Here is a 22,938-nt window from a genome sequence, read left to right as displayed (position 1 = left end):
TTCCCAACGCATTTCTCCTAAACAGGCATCATCTTCACTCTTTCTGGGGTCTTCTCGCTGGGCTCCTCCGCTATCTTCTGCTCTTTTACTAGCGGAGGAGCCCGGCTTTCTCCTTCGTCACAGCCACCGTCCGGGGGTCTTCCAACTTCGAGGGTTTTCTTCTGACTTCAGGAGTTTTGTCCAGCTCTTTGCTTCTTCTGCCGGGCCTCAGCTTTCTTCTTCCAGCTCTTTAACTAGCGTTGGCCCGGTCTTGTAGCTGTCTCTGCCTTCTTCCTTCTCTTCTTCCGATGTTGACACAATGCTCTCTCTGGCCGTAATGGCAGGGACACGTCACGCGGCGACTTGTATAGGCATAAGGGGGCAGGGTCACTGGGTGATGTCACATAGTGACCCCGCACCTTATGATGTCACAGTCCCGGGGGATGCTGGGACTGTGACATCATAAGGGGCGGGGTCACCATTACCTCTTAGAAGACATAAATTCCCCGTTTTTGTACAACTTGGTGCTAACACCACTGAGCATGCTCAGACCTGCAAATAGCTCTCATTTTAGCTCAAGTGTCTTTACCAGGCGCTATGGTAAATACCAAAATTAACGCTTGGCTAAAATGCGTTTTTTGAGAATGAAAATCTGCGCTATTATAGTCCAATGCAAGTTTCAGCCCATGATTCTAATGGTACAATAAATAAATACTTTTAATGTTGAAATTAAATGTATCTTTCTCTGAAATAAATGTTCCTTGCAACAATGTTGCTGCTTCTATTTTGTTTTTTCTCATCTATTTTGTTTTTAAGAATACTAGAATGTGGAATGTTTTGATGTTTTGGTAAAATATATATTTTCTGTCACTTTCACTTGTTAGGGCCGGTTCACACGGGGCGACACGAGGCGACACGACTTGCCCTGCCGCGACCTCAGCGGCGACTTGCAAATGACTTCTGTATAGAAGTCAATGCAAGTCGCCCCGAGGTCGCTCAAAAGTAGTACAGGAACCTTTTTTCTTAGTCGGAGCGACTCGAGTTGCTCCTCTTAGAACGGTTCCATTGTACAGAACGGGGGCGACTTGTCAGGTCGCGGCACGGCAAGTCGTGTCGCCTCGTGTCGCCCCCTGTGTGAACCGGCCCTTACTCTCCATCTCACAACAATCTTTACCCAAACTGACTCAGGTGTCTTTACAATCCACAAACAATTCCATTGCTGATGAAAATTTAAAATGAGTCACAATTGTTTGTGCTTTTTATTATTTTCAAATAATCATAATTTGAGCCCAAGAAATGTGATGTGTATCAACATCAGAAATCAAAATAGAATTCCCCCAAAATTTGAGGGTAATATCACTATTCACTACTATCACTATACACTCATCCACAAAGAATCACCAAATATCACAGAATAAATCAAGAAGAATAACTCTTGAGTAATGTAATTCCATCACCTGTATGTCGAAAGAAATGCAGTATTTATATGTAGGAGGCTGTCACATGTGGCAGCTCTGTGGCTTGGAGGTGAGAACTTCAGCTTAGCATCCCTGAGTGTCTGGGTTCTAAATCCCAAACATGGCGCTTCATGTAGAGAAGTTGTCTCATTTCATCTAAAACTATGTCGAAATGTAGTATTTATGTGTAGGAGGGTTCCACCACCATTGTAAATCTTGCCAGATAAACTAAGTATTGGGACACCTGCCTTTACACACACATGAACTTTAATGGCAGCCCAGTCTTCGTCGGTAGGGTTAAAATTTGATTTGACTCACCCTTTGCAGCTAGAACAGCTTCTGGGAAGGCTGTCCACAAGGTTTAATGTGTCTATGGCAATGTTTGACCATTCTCCCAGAAGTGAATTTGTGAGGCCAGGCAATGATGTTGGATGAGAAGGCCTGGCTCGCAGTCTCTACTCTAATTCAGCCAAAGGGTGTTCTATCGGGTTGAGGTCAGGACTCTGTGCAGGCCCATCAAGTGTGTTTATGGGCCCTGCTTTGTGCATTGGTGTGCAGTCATGTTGGAACAGGAAGGGGCCAGCCCCAAACTGTTCCCACAAAGTTTAGAGCATGAAATTGTCTAAAATGTCTTGGTATGATGATGCCTTAAGAGTTCCCTTCACTGGAACTAAGGGGCAAAGACCAACCCTTGAACAACCCCACACCATAACGCCCTCCTCCAACAAATGATTTGGACCAGTGCACAAAGCAAGGTCCATAAAGAAAGACATGGATGAGTGAGTTTGGGTGGAGGAACTTGACTGGCCTGGACGGAGTCCTGACCTCAACACAAAAGAACACCTTGGGGATGAATTAGAGTGGAGACTGTAAGCCAGGCCTTCTCATCCAAGATCAGTGCCTGACCTCAGAAAAACACTTGGAAGAATGGTCAAACATTCCCATAGACACACTCCTAAACCTTGTGGACAGCCTTCCCAGAAGAGTTGAAGCTGTTATAGCTGCAAATTGTGGGCCAACTCAATATTGAACCCTACGGACTAAGACAGGGATGCCAATACAGTTCATGTGCATGTAAAGGCAGGCGTCCCAATACTTAGGCCAATATATTGTATATTGCTTGTGACACTGAGCATTGCTATGGACTTAGGGCTGGTTCACACAACAGAGATGCAGAGAACATGCGTGAGGCTGCAATTCTGACAGCAGCACTGGCATTGCTGGTTCAATTCCCCAATATGCTAGTGCTTGTGTCACCCTGTGTGGGTTTCTCGCCACAATCCAAAGAAATGCAGGCATTTTATTTGTCTCCTGTCAAAATAGTCTCTAATGTAAGAGTTTGTTTTGGACTTTAGATTGAAAGCTCATTGCAGCCAGGGACTGATGTTAATGGGTGTTATTTACGAAAGTCAAATCCACTTTGCACTACAAGTGCAGTACCTGTAGATCTGAGGGGAAGCTCTGCTGATTGTATCATCCAATCATGTGCAAGCTAAAATGCTGTTTTTTATTTTCCTTGCCTGTCCCCCTCGGATCTACAGCGACTTGACTTCCAAGTGCACTTTCAGTGCATATACCTAGAAAAAAAAGTTGCTCTGTTTATGTGGATGCAAATGGACTTCGATCTTTGGCCTGTAGTTGGAGATTTGATGCACATAGCCAAGGGCTAACAGTTGCAAATAGTATTACGTTTTCCTGCTCATCAGGTGCAATCACTTTAGACATACATGAAGAGACAGATTGAAATATACTGGTGGGCATGTACTTCTATTGGGCGTGTGTCAGTGTGCTAACTCTCTTATATAAAGGATTGCAGTAAGGGGGTTCGTTTGGCCTGAAAAGGCCAGTGTTTTGTTGTTTTTTTTTGCTGCGATTTGTGGTGTGGGAGAAGGAATGATATTGTGCATATTGACAGATGCCCAACTAGGGTTGATTGCTAAAATTATTGTGCAGGTTTATGTGGCCATGCTGTCAATGTTGTGTGTATTGTTCCTGTCTGGCCATGCAAACATGGTTTGGGAGCATGTGCTGACCTTCTACTGTTTGATCTCATTGCTTAATTATGTACACAGAAATTCAGCTTCCAGCAGAACATGGTCACCGATGTATGCGTGTGGATTTGTGGCGTGGTGGTGGGTGTTATATTTTGAACATGTGGCTTTTTTAATATTATGTTAGAATACTTTGTAAGAATAACTGTTAAGTATGTTTATATAATCTTGCAGATAAAAATGTGATGTCGCCAGTTATACACAAAGTAAAGCTGTATCCACTCTAAGATTTAGACAAATTTTAGATTGTAAGCTCCTATGAGCAGGGCCCTTAAAATCCAATTGGTGTTTTGCTAAATGTAGCACCATATAGCCTGTAGATTTTTTTTTTTTTTAAGCTAGTAACTGATTGTACATAATTTTGTTTCTGCTGGCAAAATAAAAGTACATCATTGAGCTTGTTGTGGTGTGTTTATTTTTTCTCTTTTTAATTAGTTTTGGGGGTGGTGGTTTTGGGGAAGTGCAATATCTTTCTATATGTATTTGTGTACCAAGAAAAACGAGTCTCTTTGCCCTGGTTCATGTTGATGCTACTTTGAAATCGCGCTACTTCACTTGATGTAGCACAATTTCAAAGTAGCAAGGTCAGCACAATTTGAGGTGCTACTTCATGGACATCTGTGTGGCTTTATACACAGATGTCTATTGAAGTAACACCCGAAATTGGCAAAAGTAGCGCAGGAACTACTTTTGCAAATCTGTGCGGTGCTGCAAAATCTGCACATCAATTGGAACAGTGAATTGCCGCTAATAGGATACGACTTGTCATACAATTTAATCTCTCAAATTGCATGACAAATCGCTTTAATGTAAACCTAGGCTTCAGCACACCTGAAAGTAAGTGATAAAGGTGGAATCTGTATCTATAACAGCTGTGGAGAATTGCGGGTAACAAATTTTAGCTGGTGGCTAGGTAGTGTTGTATGTGTCAGCCCTGGTTCACATTGGTGCGATTTGACATGTCAAAATCAGTGGCAATTGCACCGTTCTAATTGGTGTGATGTTGCAGAAACCTGCACAGATGTCTCTGATATTGCCCCCGCGGTTGGGACTGACATGACAAACACCACCCTCCAAAAATGGAAACTTGCAACAACTCATTGGTCCAGATCACAGATGAAACTACACTCCGAAATCTTCAAAACCACATTATCAAAATAGCAACACTGAATTTAAGCCACTCAACGGAACTAACACTCAACTCCTTAAACAAGGCATTACTACAAATGGCAGACTCAGTGGCTCCAAAATGCAGAGCACTCATCCGGAGAAAAAACTTGGGATGGTTTAATGGCACTCTCACTCTACTCAAGCAAGAACGCAGCAGAGCTGAAAGAGCGTGGAGAAGAAATCTTACCAAGGAAAACCACACAAACTACAAAGGACTCACGGAGAAATATCACAAAGCAATCTTCAAAGCTAAAAAAGATTATTTCTCAAATACCATCTCATCGGCCTTAAATTGCCCTCGGGAGCTTTTCAAAATAGTCGCTCAATCGATGAACCCTACCTGTTTAGAGCCCCCAGCAAACGAAACCCAAGATTTCTACAATGAGTTATCAGATTTTTTCATCAATAAAATCGACAACATCCAGAAAACAATTCACCAGAAAAAAACAATCACCAATTGACATCATCCCCACAAAACTCCTGAAAGAATGTTCAGACATCTTGGCTCCCACCATAACTCACCTCATAAATCAGTCATTTATAGAAGGGATTGTTCCGGGCGCCCTCAAACAAGGCATCATCAATCCCCTGCTAAAGAAACCCAACCTTGACCCTCAGGATCCTAACCACTGCAGACCGATAGCAAGCCTTACCACCATCTCCAAGATTATGGAGAAAGCGGTAATACAACAGCTACAACACCACCTGGACACATACAAACTCCTGGACCCTCTGCAATCAGGCTTCCGCCTAGGCCATGGAACAGAAACGACACTCCTCAAGATATGGGACAACGCCCTCGAAGCAGCAGATGACGGCGAATCGTGTCTCCTGGTACTGTTGGTCCTCTGTGCAGCGTTCGATACAGTGGACCACAATACTCTACTCATCCGCCTCACAGAAGTAGCAGGAGTCATCAATTCAGATCTACAATGGTTCGCATCCTTCTTAGGAAATCGTTCTCAGACAGTGAAGCTAGGAACATTCACCTTTGAAACCCGGGCAATCTCATGCGGAGTCCCTCAAGGATCACCCTTGTCACCAGTGCTCTTCAACATATACATCCGCCCACTCCTCAAAATCATCAAAATATCAGACCTCTGCTTCCACTCATATGCTGATGACACGCAACACTACTTTCGAATTACCAAAAAGACCATCAGCGACTAGAAAAATGTCTCACTTTGATAGACGTCTGGATAACCATCCCTCAAACTCAATGAATCGAAAACAGAGCTTCTAATCCTACACGCAAACTAAAATTCCCAAACCAAGACCCCTTGGAAACCACCCACCATCTTTGGACAATCTCTTTAAGGACCAGGGCCAAGAGTCTGAGTCCTTTTTGACTCAGAAATGTCAATGGATGCACAAATAGGATCAGTAGTCAGTGGATCCCACCATCTCCTCTGCCTGCTACGTAGACTCATCCCCTTTATTTCAAAAGAGGACAAAGCAGCGGTAGTTGGAACAGTTATTAATTCACGACTCGACTACGCAACATAGGACTAGCCCAATATCAACTTGCGTGCTTACAACTCATCCAAAACACGGAGGCAAGACTGATAACAGGAAAAAAAAACCTGGGAATCCATCTCCCCTTCCCTGAGGAGCCTACATTGGCTAACCGTAAAGAATCGGATCACATTCAAGACCCTCTACCTCACCCACAAATGCACATGTGGAGACGCTCAATACCTACGCGACAAAATAAAACACTATACACCCAATCACAGCCTTCGATCATCTAACCAAAACTTTCTCCACGTTCCCAAATCCCATTACAAATCAAGGAGAATGGAGATTTGCAGTCCAAGGACCATGGCTATGGAACTCTCTGCCGACTTACATCCGCATGGAAGAAAACCATCTGGCCTTCAGGAAAAAACTCAAGACCTACCTCTTCTAAGAAGCTCGACAACACAGACACAAATCCAGCGCCTTTGAGTTCATTGTAGCGCTTTATAAGTTTCTCATTCATTCACATGTAGGAATGGAATTGCGTGAGTTCAGCTGAACTCGCACGATTTCTTCCTGCTGCCAAGGTTCAAACTGGGCCTTTTTGTCTTTGTAATTCACCTGCTGCTATCCCAGGGACATAATTTCTTATTGAACTCCCTTAAGTTTACCTTAAATATCATATGTAGAAATACAGATGTGCATATCTGAAAATAAATGAAAATAGAAAATACTAATCGTGGTTTCACCTTCTGACCTGGAAATGAGTCATTGTAATCACCAGGAAGTTCTTGTGCTGGTCAGGATCTCCATCTAGGTGGAAATGGCAAGGTCCCTGTTTAGCAAAGAGGAGGTGCTGCTGATTTGCCGGATAAGTGTATGATAAGTACTTATTCAATGTGGATGTGGTAGTTAGATTTGGTTCATTGATTTGTTTGACATCACCACACATTTGCTTCTGGCCCGTGTGCACACATCACGTCCTGCATTTTGTTCTGCTGATTTAAATCAGTAAGGACTATGCAAGTATAAATGAGAGCTCCTTTCTATTAAAATATGACTTATTTCACAGTTACTGTTAATCAGGGTGCAAGCTTGTAGCAAAGTTCATTAGATACGCATCTCCTAGAATTTGTCCATACATTACCACCAAGTTGTAGTGGGGTCAGTTCCGAAGTCCTTTTCGGCTGCGTATTTAGGATACTTTAAGCAAAAGGAATTCAGTTCTTGTCTTTAGCAACCACATTACATCTCCATAACTAGTACAACCAGTTTGCGACTGTGCCGACGGTACCATGCAGCTACCGCAGTCTGTGCTCACTCAAGCAGGCATCCGGTCTCTCTCAAACCTCCAGCTCCCGTAGCGTCCTAGGACTGTGACTGTGGAAAGGGGCACAGCCACGAGCTTCTAGTTATGCCGAAAAGGACTTCGGAACAGGCCCCTCTACAACTGGTTTGCACCCTGAGTAACAGGGCCTTTAGTTCCGTTCCCAGCACCGCATTGACAGTGCCTTCTATACAAAGGGTTACTCCCTCAGCATTTGGAATCATTGAGTTCTTTAATAATGACATTTACCAGCCCCCTTTCCCACCCTCCATCCTGAAGATCCCCCACAGCCGTCAGTGGTAGAGAAGAGAAGGAAAGCCGGCAGCACTGTGGGGGGGGCACACTTATTTTTTACTGCTTGAATTATTTTTACCATTATGGGTGCGAGCGGGGCCTCATGTATATGTTTTGCCTTAGGCCTCACAAAACCTAGAGCCGTCTCTGTACCTGCACTACTTTGGGCGACTTCAGGGGGTGATTTCTTAACAGCAATTTAGAAATTAGATAAACGGTTTAGTGCTGGGAAACCCTTTTTGAAACATAAAAGATGCATTTTATTTAACTATACAGGTCAGAACAAAATGAGGGACAAATGAGACTTCAGTTTTTATGAATATATTCAAACTGGTTAAAAATAGGTCCCTCTTGCTGTTAGTTTCCTATATTCTTTATAGTGATTTTCCTATCCCATATACAAATTGTTGCTGGTTATAAATGAAAGAAATATTTGATTCTCTTTTTTCTTTGCCCAATTGTTAACTTCACTGGAAGATCCCAATAAATTAATTTTTTATTTTTGCTGTAGAAAGGATTGTGCTTTGTCACGTGGGCCATTTACTTGACTGTAGCACTTACCCATTTGCACAGTGACATAGTGAGCAGGATCATCTACATGGAAGCAGTGAGCGGCAGTCAGGATGAAGTTTTTGGTTATAATGGATCCCTTACAATTCTCCACCTGTTGTGGGCGCTGAAAGAACAATAAATAATTATCTGTGGTGCCAACTAACAATTAATGAAGCTGATGCAAATTCCTGAACCTAAATAGCAGTGGTCTCCAAACTGCGGCCCTTTACTTGCCTTTATGCGTCCCTTAAGGCACTATTGTTCTCATTGATACAAGGTGCTATTCCTCCTAGTGGACCACACTTATGAAGCACCATTCTTTCATCTGACATCATTGAGGGACATTATTCCTCCCACTGACACCAATGATGGGGTCCTATTTCATACACTGGCACCAATGATGGGCATACTTTCTTCCACTCATAGAAATGCTGGAACATTATTCCTCCCACCGACAACAATGTTGCACTATTCCTCCCATTGATACCAACGATGTTGCGCTATTCCTCCCACCAACACTAACAATGGTTCACTATTCCTTCCACTATCACTAATGATGTGTCATTATTCCTCCCACCGACACCAACAATGGGGCACTATTCCTTCCACTGACACCAATGTTGGGGCACTATTCCTCCCACTGACACCCCTGACGGGGCACTATTACTCCCACTAATACCAATGATGGGACCCTATTCCTCCTCTTACAGACCATCTGTAGGAGGAGGAATAGGACATAAAAAAAATTAAGCAGATCATATTTATGTAGCACCCTCCTCGGTAGGTGCTAGGAATAGAGAAGTTAGAATTAGTTGTGTTTTTAATAAGTAAATTTAGTTACCACACTGCATTTATTTGGCAGGCAAAAGCATATTCTGCTCACTGTATCCAGTTAAGCTGTAGTCTGCTAGTAACATCTGCTCAGTGTGTTCAGCTGTTTCCAACCTGGCCTATAGCTTCTTCTGTATCCAGGAAACTTGAGAAGTTTCTGGATAATTGGAGGGAAGCTATGTAGATGGCTGCATGAACATTGATACAGCCCTGGCTTATCCCAGAGAGGCAGGCTCTGATGGAATGCTGGGTATCTGTATGTATTCAGTGAAAACACTGAGCTCTGGGTCTTTTCCCAGAGTGAATTAGTCCAGCCTGGGGGGCACGCTGCCCTCCCGGGCAGAAGCTACTGTTGGTAATTACTCAGGTGGGCAACCTGAGCGATTTGAATGCCGAGACCCAGAAGCTAAAAAGGGTGCTGATTGAGGGGAGCTGTCTGTTGAAGATCTGTCTGGTATCAAGGTAAGGTTTCACTTGGAAGTTGGATGGAGGCTACCAGCTGTCCTTGGGCCTTTTGAGCACAAACACTGAGATATTGGGGACCTTTGTGCTTTAGCTACCCCACTGGTACTTTATAGTCAGCTGTGGGTCTATATAAAGGGTACACCGGCTGCTGTCCTGAAGTGCTTTGTCCACCTAATCTCCTACTTAAAGTGACTAGTAGTTAGATGGCTCTAACTACTACTACTAGGCTGAAGTCTACTGTTTGTTTCAAGCCCAGACTTCATTATAGCTTGCTCTGAAGAATACCTAAGTGCCTCAGTTGTACATAGACCTTATTCTTGGAGTAACCCATCACTACCCTCAACCCTATTCAAGCTCTCCAAAAATAAAAACCACAAAAACATCCCCTTGACGTTTTTTGAAGAAATGTGAGAATGAGCCCATGTGCCTGGCTGCAGGGCAAAGACTGCAGGGAAGACCTGGACAGTAATCCTGCAACTCCTATGGAAGTAGCACTAGATTTATCAAAGCACACCTCAAAGCAGTACAGAAACATGAACACAACATATGTATAACATTAGGGCAACGTGCACACAAATTGTAGTGTTGTAGTGGTACAGTTTGAACAAATCCTAAAATGTGATGGCTGAACACAACTGAGACAATTACTGCTCCTTTCTGAGGGTACTGAACTTCACTTTTCACATAATGCGCGTTAGTGGCTACCCAGTAATTTTTGGCTGTGCCCGCTTGTCTGTACATACCTAACTGCTTGCCTGTGCCTACCACAGTGTCTACAGGTAGTGAATGCTGCTAAAAGGTTAGTGGTTACTACTTACAGTAATTATAACTTTAGCAATCCACGGATATTTCTCTTGTACTTCATTGGAGTGGTACTTGGATATTCCACACATCTCAAACGCATCTGTTTCATCTGGAAATATAGGGAAGAGAATACATGGCATACAGGGGTAAGTGTCGGCTGGTGCTCAACATTTTTTGGGGGGCGCAAACAAACTTAAAAAACATCAATGGCAGCCTCACTGTGCCATTTATTGCAGCCTGTGCCCATCATATGCAGCCTCTGTGCCCATCATATGCAGCCTCTGTGACCCCCACACTCACTCTCTGACCAGCACACACTTACCCCATCCTGGTGGCAAGTCAGGTAGCAGGTGACGGCAGTGAGTTCCTTTGTCCTCTATGGTTCTCTGTCCTCCCGTGTGTCTCTTCTTTCGTTACGTTACACATCCAATCAGGGTGCCTGTGCCTTTAGCCAATCAGGTGATGGGTATTAGATCCATGCCTCCTGATTGGTTGAGAGGCGGTTCAATGTTAGAAAAGAAAATATTAATTTGCTTTGCTAACACACCTGGGTGGACTGCGAGCGCAATGATTTGCACTCTGAGGCCACCTTTTTGAAGCCTATTAGAGCCCATGGCTCTAATCAGGTGCCTCAACAAACACCCCTGCCGTAGGAATTCAGGCACCCTTCATCCAAAAAGGGGCAAGGCGCCTGAATAGGGGTGGCTACAGCGGCCATGGATGGATTCATGCAATGCAGGAATCACCCCATTCTACACAGAGGGGGGTGGTGTGACAGAGGGTGTCGCCCTTAATGGACCGCCACTGACACGGGTGGACATACTAAAGACAAATTGACTGTGCACTTCACAAGTGCAGTTGCACTCATTTTCCCCAGAGCTTAGTAAATGCTGATTTACAGTATATCATCCAATGATGTGCAAGCAAAAACAGTTTTTTGTTTTTATCATTGCATCTGATTGGGTATGCTTTACAAAGTGAAGTCTTTGGAGGTTTAGGTAGATATTAAAAGCTTTATGAACAATACGACCAATTTGGTCTGATTGCTGGTGTGCTTGAGTGCTCCTTAAATAGGCCCCCTTGGATGGCAGAGTAGCCTCGCCATAGGGTGCTGTGTTGGCGATATACAATGCACAAATGCACAAGATCAGATGCATCCTTAAACAGAATCCTTCAAACTTGGAGGGTATTCCTGAGCCTCCCTACACTGTTTCTACTCATTGGAAATTTTCCTTGCACTTGTATTTACAATACTTCCCTAGCCAATGGGATGGACCCAGCAGGCATTAAATTATAGCTTCCCTGGGTCTAATATGGCTGCTCAAATCTCTGAAATAACTCCGTGTCCAATAAGACACTGGCTCCCCATTAGATAGCTGCCAGAAGCCAAGTACAGAGGACTGTCCTCTATATTCTCTAACACCGGTGGTAAGCAGCGATCACATGTTCTTCTGGCACTAATCAGGAAATGAGTGGGTGGTTCATACACAGTGTTTATTGGTCTTCGGTAGTCACATTCAATTTAGTGTATTACTTTAGCTCTTTCTAAACACTGATAATCTGCTATGTGATAACTTATCTTGAAAATTGGAAAATTATCTATTCTAATTAATGCTAATTGTTTTAAATTTTTTTTAGGATATCAGATTTTATGGTTGTTTTTTTGCCTGCTGTATCCAACTCACCTATTATCTCATCAAAGGCCCTCTTCAAGTCATCTATACTCTCCATCTTGAAGACGTGTTTCTGTGAATCCTTTTTTGACGCAATATCATTGAGCTCCTCAAGACTGACATCATCACCCAGGCCAAACACATAGATATCTGTGAACATGAGTAAAAACTTATTGCTTGATCAGGATCATCAACATTTGTACATTTGTGTTGCAGCAGAACTAAACCCATCAATTTAACGGTTTCAAAAAAATCTGTTACATTCCCGGCATGCCAGAAATGTAACTGTCACATTTGCTTGTGCTTTTATCCAAACTGTCAAACCATCAAATGGCTGAAGCAGTGGTGTAATCAGAACCTTCAGGGCCCCAGTGCAATAACCATGAAGTGCCCCCCTGACCCCCAGGGTCAGAGCCCTGACCTTCGTGACCCTGGTAGTTCCACCACTTGTGTTGGTAGTTTTTTATTTTTTTATTATTTTTTTACCATTTCTTTTAAAATATTTTTTTTTAAATTATGCTTTACAATTTTTTAGGAGCCCCATTGGGGGGGGGGGGTTTGGTGAGATATCAGGGGTTTTTAACAGACCTCTGATGTTCCACCTTTGAGATAGAGAAAAGAGATTGAGGACACAGCCCTCAATATTCTTCTCTGCAGCCTCAGCTGTACAAAATGAATGGAAAGAAATAACTCTGTACAGAGCTTCTCGTTCATTCACAAACAGAAGCAGTTTACTGTGCCTCAGTTCTGAATGGACAGTGAGTCAGTGATCGATACGGATCATTGGCATGCCATTCAGAAAAGGAAAAGGAAGCCTGTGATTGACACATTTACCAGCCCCTTCCCTGCTCTCCATCCTGACAGATCCTCAGCAGCAGCTGGCACTAGAGGGGAGGGGGGAATCCAGCAGAGCTGTGGTGAATTGGTGGGGTAATGAAAGAGCACAGGGGGGCTGGAAAGCACAAGGGGGCAGCAGAAGGAAGCTGGATAGGAGAAGCGGCAGGGCAGCTGCATATAGAACAATCCTGCAGCTGCTGATTGCCTGCTTCTCCTCCTCTCCCTTCCACAGGCATTTAGCTTCTCCTATCCAGGCATACAGGGGGCCCTCTGCAGCATGGGGCTGGGTCGCAATTGCAACCCCTGTAGGTACAGGGCTAAAGTCAAAACCGATCACGTGCACAACACCATGGCTGTTACAGATCAGAGGCTAAGGTGACAGACTTCTTGGCAGAATAGGACAGTAGGATTTAGTTTCACTTGTACTGATTGCTTTTTACAGGGTTTGGGTATTTAAGGACCCATTAATACCTTAATGTTGTAGAAAAGCAGAGGAAGTTACATATGTTGCCATTCATTTTAAATGGCACTCCAACACACTAATGCCCCGTACACATGGTCGGAATATCCGATGGAAAATGTACGATCGGATCACGTTGTTGGAAAATCCGACTGTGTGGGCTCCATCGGACTTTTTCCGTCAGAATTTCCAACGCACAAAGTTTGAGAGCTGGATCTTAAATTTTCCAACATGATCTGATCTTTTAAATTCACAGCACACTGGTCCAATGCTGGTGGCGGAGGCGGGACGTGTGTGTGTGAGAGAGCCGAGTACTGTAAACAGAAGAGGACTGCTCGGTGATTCCAGCGGCGCTCGTGAACTAGACATGGCGACTCAGTTATTCCGGCAGCACTCACCCCCCTCCTTCTCCGAGGTACGCTATCGGCGTATAACACGCACCCTGCCCTGATTTTCCCCCTATTTTTAGGGGGAAAAAGTGCATGTTGTACGCTAATAAATACGGTATATCTAAACCTCAAAACAAAAATGTAATACATTACAACTTACCAGTCCTTAGATGTGCTGGCTGCATTCATTTTCTATTTTCCTATTTTTTTTAGCTGGTAATCCTGCCAGTAACACTTCCTGTTCCAGGGTGACAATGCTCATTCACTGCAATGTATCTATGGAGGAGCCCTAGGGTGTTAGGACCACAGAGAGCCCTCCTCTCTCCTCATCTCCATAACATAAGGGGAGGGTTTTTGTAGGCCACAGAGAAATCCGGGAAAATTACTAACTGATAACAGAGCAGAAGAGGCAGGATGTATAGGAAGTTATTAGCTCATTAGATCTCTGGCAGGATTAAAAGGCATTTTTTGTACTTATTAAACACTTTTAATGTCAAATAGAACAGACAAAGCAAGCAAAAAAAAAAAAGTGAGTGGCAGCGTCTGGGACTGCTGACATTACATCCAAGAGGATGGCGGCAAGCAGCAGTCTTATAACATTTTAATATCTATACAGGAAAGGTTTTACAGTTAAAAACATACATAAGGCACATACACATAATCTCATGGAATGATTTTTGCTGAAATTAATGGTCTGGTGACAGGGTGCCTATTAAGCCCTGGTGGTATGGTAGTTAATGGAATTCACCCCAGATAGGATGCTGCATACCTAGTTTATCTTCCCGATTATTATCCTTCTTGATGTCCAGAAATTCCTTTATTCTCTTTACTTCTACAACCGGATCTCCACCCATATTATGCTTTCCTGTCCAATAAAAGAAAAAATATAGCCATGGTGTCAAGTTAAGGGTACAGTCATTTATGTGTTAATATATATGCAGAGACACTGTTTGTGCTTGTTTGGAAACTGAAGTACTGCCCCAGCTGGGCTTGTACTAAGATTGAGGTTTCAGCTTTCGTTAAAAAATAAGTAGGAGGAAAGTCATTGTTTTTGCATGGAAAGAGATTGATTGTGCTTGTAAAGATTGGGGGGGGGGGGAGGGGGCTGTGCTTGTAGAGCGTTGGAAGACTGGCTGTTCTTGTACATGTAGCACCCTCCAGTGTGTGCTACTAGAAGAGTAGGCAAACTAACTATAGTGTTTCCCAAGGATAAACCTGAGTTACTCAATCTGGGTCAGGGTTATTAGAGGCCATGGCTGGATGACTCATCCTGGCAGCTCTCTGGCGCCTTCCCCTTTTTCTAAAATGTTGGAGAACATTCTGGAAGATAGTGGTTGGAGGCAAGGAGGGGTTCCTTGAATATTTATAAGCCATTGGCCAATCCTCAGGTTGGGGGCCTGGAAGGGAACCAAGGAGCCCATAAATAGACATGAAACATGCCAGCAGGGGAGTCGGGTGGAAGACGGAGAAGCAGTGCTGAGGGAGGCTGTCAGTGGCCCTTGAGGAATCCCTTACCGGGGGGAGGGGGGTTACGTTGGGCTGGAGCTCAGGAGGCTGGCCTTGAAGGATCCCACCACATAAGGCAGTTGGAGGGATTCAAGCCGGAGAGGCAGCGGAGAGAGCAAGGAGAGACAGTGAGCAGATCAATACAGTGCAGGTACAGACAAGGGGAGAGACTGTCAGCTGTAGCAGGTCTCTTTTGAAGACAGCAGTGGGCCAAGTCTTCATCAAACCCTACACTGGAGAATCTCCATGTACATGTCAGTCAGAAGGACTGGGAAGTGGTAAGCAGCCAGGTGCAGCTGTTGGCAGCCAAGTGGGCTAGTGACTTCTGCAAATAGTGGAACTGGGATCAGTGGCCACAGAGAAGCAGGAGGTGGTGTGACGTGCTACTCACTCCTTATGTGTTACTTTACCAAGGGACTGAGTTCCTTCCTGTAATGGGCCATTGCTGAACTGACAATGGACTATTAGTTCGTCCAGGAGTGAGCTAGCAGAAGTTGGACAAGGAGGAATCAAGTTTGCGCAGGAGGAAGGAAACAAAGGAGTCTGTAAATAGGGAGGAAGTGTCCCTGAATTGTTGTTAGGGTTGGCTGTGATTGCATAGAGCTGGACGGTTGTCTGTGTTTTCATAGAGGTGGAGGGCTGTCTTTGTATGGTGGTGAAAGACCTGCTGGAGTCAGACTGAATTCTGCTAAAGCAGTCAATATAGTATCCCACAAAAAGGAGAAATGTAGGCAATTTTTTTGTTCATCTTGGATAGAGTAAATAAAAAAAAGGTCACCCTCAGGCCAGACACATGAGATTTTTTTCAAAACAGAACATCCGACTTAGTAGAGATCTGTAAAAAAGGTTGCCTGATAAACTGGGTATATAAAAAGTATATTATATGGTCTCTAAACAAGATTCATTTGAGAAGCCTTGAAGTAACAAGAAAGGTTTGGAAACACAGCAAATTCAATTGTTTTCCCAGGAGAGAAAGCCATTGTCAAAGTCTTAGGCCTCATTCACACGATGCAGATTCGCTGCCACGGCATCCGCCTCTCTCCGCCAGCTCAGCAGGAGATCTCTCCGTTGATCTCCGCTAAGCCGGCAGATGACAGGTCCCTCTCTGCTCACTGAGCGGGAAGGGGCGTGTCGAGTGCCGCTGGTTGCTATGGAGAGATCGGACAAAAACGGACAGCATGTCCATTTTCATCAGATCTCACCCGAGCCAATCCACCAGGGACGGATGCGAACGTAAGGCCATCCGTCTGATTTTAGCGGATCAGAACAGGTCAGATGTCAGCGGACATGTCACCGCTGACATCCGTCACTCCATAGACTAACATGGAGTGCTCGTTCAGGTCCGCCAAAAAAACTGACAGGCGGACCTGAACGGTCCGTTTGTGTGAAAGGGGCCTTACAAGAAAACTTTGGGGAATGTTTACCCAACTGAACACTTCTTAGCCCCTGTACACATGGTCGGATATTTCGACAACCAAATCCGTCGGATTTTCTCCGTCGGATTTTGTCCATCGGATCTTGTCCGAAACTGTTGCACACACGTGGTCGGACTAAGTTGTCGAAAAATCAGATCTTTCAGAATGTGATGACTTAATTTCGTTACGATGGGACTACATTCAGGCTAGTAGCCAATAGCTTTGATGTAGGAATTTGATCTGAGCATGCGTGGCACTTGGTCCGATCAAAATTCGCTACACATGATCGGAGTATGTCCGACCGGCCCAGTTGGTCGGGAAATATTTCCAACATGTTGGAAAATTGGGTCCGACGGATATTCCGATGGAATCAGTCCGATGCATACCACACACAGTCGGATTTTCCGACGACACGGTCCGATAGGACACATTCCGACGGATTCGCCGACCGTGTGTACAAGGCCTATCATGTGTAGCGAATTTTAATCGGACCAAGTGCCACGCATGCTCAGATCAAATTCCTACATCAAAGCTATTGGCTACTAGCCTGAATGTAGTCCCATCGTAACGAAATTACGTCATCACGTTCTGAAAGATCGGATTTTTCGACAACTTAGTCCGACCGTGTGTATGCAACAGTTTCGGACAAGATCCGATGGACAAAATCCGACAGACAAAATCGACGGATTTGGTTGTCGAAATCTCCGACCGTGTGTACAGGGGCTAAGGATTGTAAATAGACCGAGTTAGTAAATATTGGGTTTGTCTCCTTAGGACTGGTTCTCACCTATGCATTTTATAGTGCATTTTCAGTTTTGCAAAAACACACTACCAGTCCATTTAACATGGTTTCCTATGGATGTAGTTCACATCTGTACATTTTATGGAAAGGGCCAGGGTTTTTTTCAGATTTTTGGTTTCATAGACTTCAATGGATCAAAAGCGTGTATTGAAAAACGCAAAATGCACCTGCAATATACAAGCTGCAACCTGCATAGGTGTGAATTGCTCCTATAGGTCTGCGTATACAAACTTTTCCATCGATTCATAATCTGACCCCAGAATTTAAAATAGCATGGGAACAAAATTTAACCATTTGTAGTATTAATCTAATGAAACAACTTATCGCACACAGTATAAAATTGAGCTTGAAGCTCTCGACATTGAGATTTCAACTCTACAATCTAACAGTGAACCTCTAAAAACACATGCGGCCTATGATAGACGCATCCAAGACCTTAAGGAGTATATTACACGTATCACTAAAGATATTATTTTCAAAAAACACAGTAAACTCTCAAAAGATAGAACAGCATTTAGTGAGGGTTTCGCTTATCGATGGCAATCTCCTCCTCGGCAATACAATAAACCTAATGTTCGTAATCCTAAAAATAATGCTGGCAATTACTCTACTACTGACGATGAAACTGAATCAGACTCTACTTCTTTCCCTTCACAGCGCTCTTCTCGTAGAGGTGGTGGTTCTTCCTATGCTTCACACCCTGGAACACGTAAGCGGGATCTTGGTGGTGGGTTTCATACACCATACACAAAGAAACGTCCCCCTACACATGACACTACCCTTACTCTACACAAATCACTGCATGATACCACTCCTTTGTTAGACACCAACACTTTGTCCCAAGGAAAATATCTGGGCAACACTGCCCTCCAAGCCATTCACCTCCTAAATTCACAACAACCCAAAAAGACTCCATCCAATGTTAATCTTGGTGGATCTTCTAATATGAACACTTCCATAACTAACAACACACAGGACATCAACACCTTATCAGCGACCTTCACTACCATCCCTACCTCCTCTTGCCACTCAACTTCAAATGTTCACTAGACAAAGCACCCTAGATGCACACGTATCCCCTTCTGGAAATTTTCAATTATCCCTACACCCCCCGACACTGACCTGACCCACCATTTGGAAATTATCAATCTTACCCCTTATAACTTCTCTCAGGAAGATTTAGAGGTTTTACGTTTAGGTCTAAATTTATGTCCATCGTCTGATCTAGACAAATACGAAGTGATAAAAGATCTATATCTATTTGTACGAAATCTTACGTACAAATATCTCTTTGATGGGGATCGCCTCCGCTCGGTACAGGACAAACATTTCAGAGAGTATTAAACATTATACTATGGAAGATTTTAGAACACTCCGTGACCTTATCCTCCGCCTGGAGGAAAGTTCAATGGAGCAACCTCCTGATAATATAGATCTACAATCTACCAGTCATACATCATCGAATATTCCCAACTTTAAATCAAAATCTCAACGCTTCCCGGATTTAATGTCAACCCCAAATATATGGGCTTTTAAAAAAAGCACGGTCAATGCAATTAAACTACAATTGACACCTTTACCTAATAACTTAACTTCCTCTCAGTTCAAATCTATTTTCTGTATCAAAAACCATCCAGATTTGGAAATAAAACCCGCCGACAAGGGTGGAAATGTCGTCCTTATGACAAAAAATGTTTATGCCACTATGGCACTAAAAGTCTTGAATAATAGAGAATGGTATAAACCTATCTTACCCTCATTTATTCAGACTTCAAAAACTGAATATCTACACCTCATTGGACGTGCTTATCAAAAGGCATTGAACAACAAAGATGTATATGACTTCTTAAACATTAAATTTCCTAGACTTGCCACATTCTACGTACTTCCCAAGATTCATAAACATCCCGTAAATCCTCCTGGTAGGCCCATCATATCAGGCATAGGTTCTCTTACGGAGAATGCAAGTAGACTGGTGGACTCTGTATTAAGCCCACATGTACATGCACTACCTTCCTATGTCAAGGACACTATGGATTTTTTAAAACATATTGAGGGAATGATCGTGCCTCCCGACGCCCTGCTCGTGACCCTGGATGTGGAGGCATTATACTCCAGCATCCCTCACGAGCAGGGCGTCGCGACAGCATGCACATTCCTTCAGGAGCAAACAAATCACAATTGGGACTTCTGTGAGTTCATATTGGACCTGTTATTTTTTATTCTTACCCATAATTCTTTTGTCTTTGGAGATTCCCACTTTCTCCAGGTACAGGGCGTGGCTATGGGGACTGTATGCGCCCCGGCACACGCTAACCTGTACCTGGGGGGGTGGGAACGACATTTTCTCCAGCGATGCTTTGTCAATGTATACGAGCCAGGCCCTCTGCTGGCTCCGATACATCGATGACGTTTTCGTTATTTGGACTGGAACCCAGAATGAGCTCATATCCTTTGTTGCACAACTAAATTCAAATAATTTTAATTTGAAATTTACCTTTTCAAGTGATTTCTCTCAAATTACCTTTCTCGACCTCATTATTAAAAAAGATGAGAGTGGTTATATTGCCTCCAGTCTCTATCGAAAAGAGACTGCAGGCAATACCCTCTTGCACGCTACCAGTGCACACCCAGACCCCTTGCTGCGGAGCATTCCTTATGCTCAATATATCCGGCTACGACGTAATTGCACATATACCTCTGACTTTGAGATTCAAGCCAAATTACTTCAAAAACGCTTAAAAGCCAGGGGTTACAGCAAATCAACATTGCGTAAAGCATACAATAGGGCGAAACGCCAAGCCCGTGCTACTCTCTTATATAAACCACAAAACAAGTCTAAGCAGATGAATAGGGTGCGTTTCATAACTAAATTTTCCAATCATCATTCAATACTACGTAATACTTCGGATACCTTCTGGCCCCTTCTTACAGAAGACCCTATTGTAGCTAAATACATAGAAAAGAAACCCCAAATTACCTTCCGCAGAGCTAGATCCCTACGAGACATCCTTACTGCAAGTCACTTCAGCCTGAATCCCCAGAGTCGCCCATCTCATGGTATTTTTAGATGTGGAAAATGTCCATTTTGCCCCCTGATCAGAACTGGCCAATCCTTTGTTCTGCCAAACGGAGAAACCTTTACCCCAAAATTCTTTGCGGATTGCGATACACGAGGCGTCATCTATCTTATTACGTGTGAATGCTCAGCATTTTATATAGTCAAAACGATCAGACAATTTAGGGCACGAATAAAGGACCATGTCTACTTCTCATCAGTGGGCAAAATGGTGACATCCATCAGTAGACACCTTGATCTCTACCATAAATTCAACACATCAGTGATATCATTTATCGCATTGGATGTGATACCACCCAATCCCCGTGGTGGAGATTGGGATAAATCCATCTTGAGAAAGGAGACCTTGTGGATAGAAAAACTTAATGCAATTTCCCCCCTGGAATAAACAAATCGCATTCCTATAAACCCTTTTTATAAAAATTTTTTGTTTTTTCCATTATAGCTTCTCTGTTCCTTTAAAACGGATGATTGTACAACAAATTCTTCAATATACACCCTTTCTGACATTCCCCCTCCAGTAATTAACACATTTACACATTAACCCTTATCCTAGGTTATTTTTTCACTTACCCCCCCCCCTCTTTACTTTTTTCTCCCTTCCCTTGTTTTTTCTTTTTTTATTATTCATTCCCATCTATCTTCCATCTCTCCCTGTCCATTGGGATTATATACTTGTACCTACTTATACCAAGTTTATTTTCTCTGGTAAATTTATAGTATGTTTTTTCTAATGTTTATCATAGTCTTGTCATTCAGGGAGTCTGCGGTGGGGGGGGGCGCTGTGCCGGCCGTTTGGACACTGTGCGGCCGGTAAGCGCCACAGGTATTTCCTGTTTTTTGGCCCATTAGGAGTCCGCACGTGGGCCGTATTTACATCATATGACCCGACGTTCCTGACTCCTTCCCCCAGGCGTTGCTTATCCCTGCGTCCCACCCCCTACACGCCTGGGCATGACGCAGGCGCACGGGAGGTGTGGGCGGTCCAGCGGGGTGTTGCAAACCCGAAGATAATCGGCTGGCCCACTACATTTTATGGATTGGCGTTTCTGCCAATCACATAATGGCGAGCGGGACATGCACATACTTAGAGAGACGCAATCAGCGTCTGAGATGTCTCCTCACTCTGCAGGCTATACACATGTATGGCGGATGTCTCACGCCAGTACACACATTAGGTAAGCACTTTTTTCCCTCAGTATATGACAACTTAATTTGAGTCCCTACATTTTTCCCCCCCTCCCCTGCCTTTCCTGGGACAACCTTACTATCAACATTTATATTGTATCCCAAAAGATTTGCCTTGTGCAGGTTTACCCACCGCACAAGTAAAAAAGGACATCAGCATATTTCTCATCTTTCTGGTTGGCATAGGCTTATCTTTTCAGCGCGGTGAGTGCCTATATATATATATATATATATATATATATATATATATATATATATATACACATATACACATACATACATATATATATATATATATACATACATACATACATACATATACACACACATACCTTTAATCTGTATATGCATCTGTGGAACTTCCTTGTCCATACTGATATGTTTATTTTCAGTTCTATCTACATGAAACAAGCTACCACATTATATAAAAACACCACCTTTATTGTGTATCATCAGCGCCATCTACAGAAAGTTTTGGGGTAGGACATCTAACTTTTAGATTTACTTGTATATATATAAATATAAATGCATTATTCCTTTTCAATGAATATTCAATATTCATAATAACGTGTATGCCTCCACAGTGCCCCATATATGACCGGCACACATGGCCCCTAACCCCGCATGGTCCTTCTCTGACAAGTACTGTTTTTTCATTCTCGTATATATTATTTCGGTGTATATACATTCTTGATCAATATGCATTCAGCAATTTATATGTCTTTGTTTCAAAGTTTTGTAACCTAGTTGCAAGATGTATTCATGCATTCTGTTTTTTCTTTTGAATTTTTAAGAGTGTTTACTCACGCCCCAGGAGAAGCGTTTTTCCTAACAACGCGAAACATGTCGGGCAAGTTCTGTGGATTCTACATCAGCTCTTCACCATAGCACTCATATACATTAATCTATATGTCTTTTGGGTGACTAGTTCTCCTGTATAGATTTTGAATTTTATCATTTGATGTGCGATGTGTATCTGATGTAGATCTTTATATGCGTGGATATATTTCCGGTGTCAAAAAATCTTTTTAAATCTTTCTATCATGTACGTCTTTTCTATATTTGAATAAAATTTATATAAAAAATATTAACTCATTATTTTCTTATATTTTTTTGAACCTATACTGGTGCCTTTAAAATCCCAAAGTCCCTACCTACTCTTGTTTTAAAAACTGCATAGGTGTGGATCAGGCCTTAAAGT

General features: G+C 43.1%; 1 protein-coding gene across 1 annotated transcript in view; it reads right to left on the bottom strand.

Annotated features, from left to right (window-relative positions):
- LOC143983497 (complement factor B-like) overlaps window positions 1-22,938 on the bottom strand; it is a 129,107-nt gene that overhangs the window by 34,233 nt on the left and 71,936 nt on the right. Inside the window, exons 9-12 of the mRNA XM_077483258.1 lie at window positions 14,517-14,612; window positions 12,074-12,211; window positions 10,403-10,497; window positions 8,298-8,412 (exon numbers count right to left, since the gene is read on the bottom strand). Coding sequence (XP_077339384.1) covers window positions 8,298-8,412; window positions 10,403-10,497; window positions 12,074-12,211; window positions 14,517-14,612 — 444 coding nt within the window. The remainder of the gene's footprint in view (window positions 1-8,297; window positions 8,413-10,402; window positions 10,498-12,073; window positions 12,212-14,516; window positions 14,613-22,938) is intronic.

This window comes from Lithobates pipiens, unplaced genomic scaffold (genome assembly GCF_037356315.1).
Source record: "Lithobates pipiens isolate NorthernLeopardFrog02 unplaced genomic scaffold, aLitPip1_a1.2 Scaffold_1, whole genome shotgun sequence".
In the NCBI taxonomy this organism is placed as follows: domain Eukaryota; kingdom Metazoa; phylum Chordata; class Amphibia; order Anura; family Ranidae; genus Lithobates; species Lithobates pipiens.
Note: the sequence above shows the minus strand (reverse complement) of the source record. Positions and strands in the feature narration are given on the sequence as shown.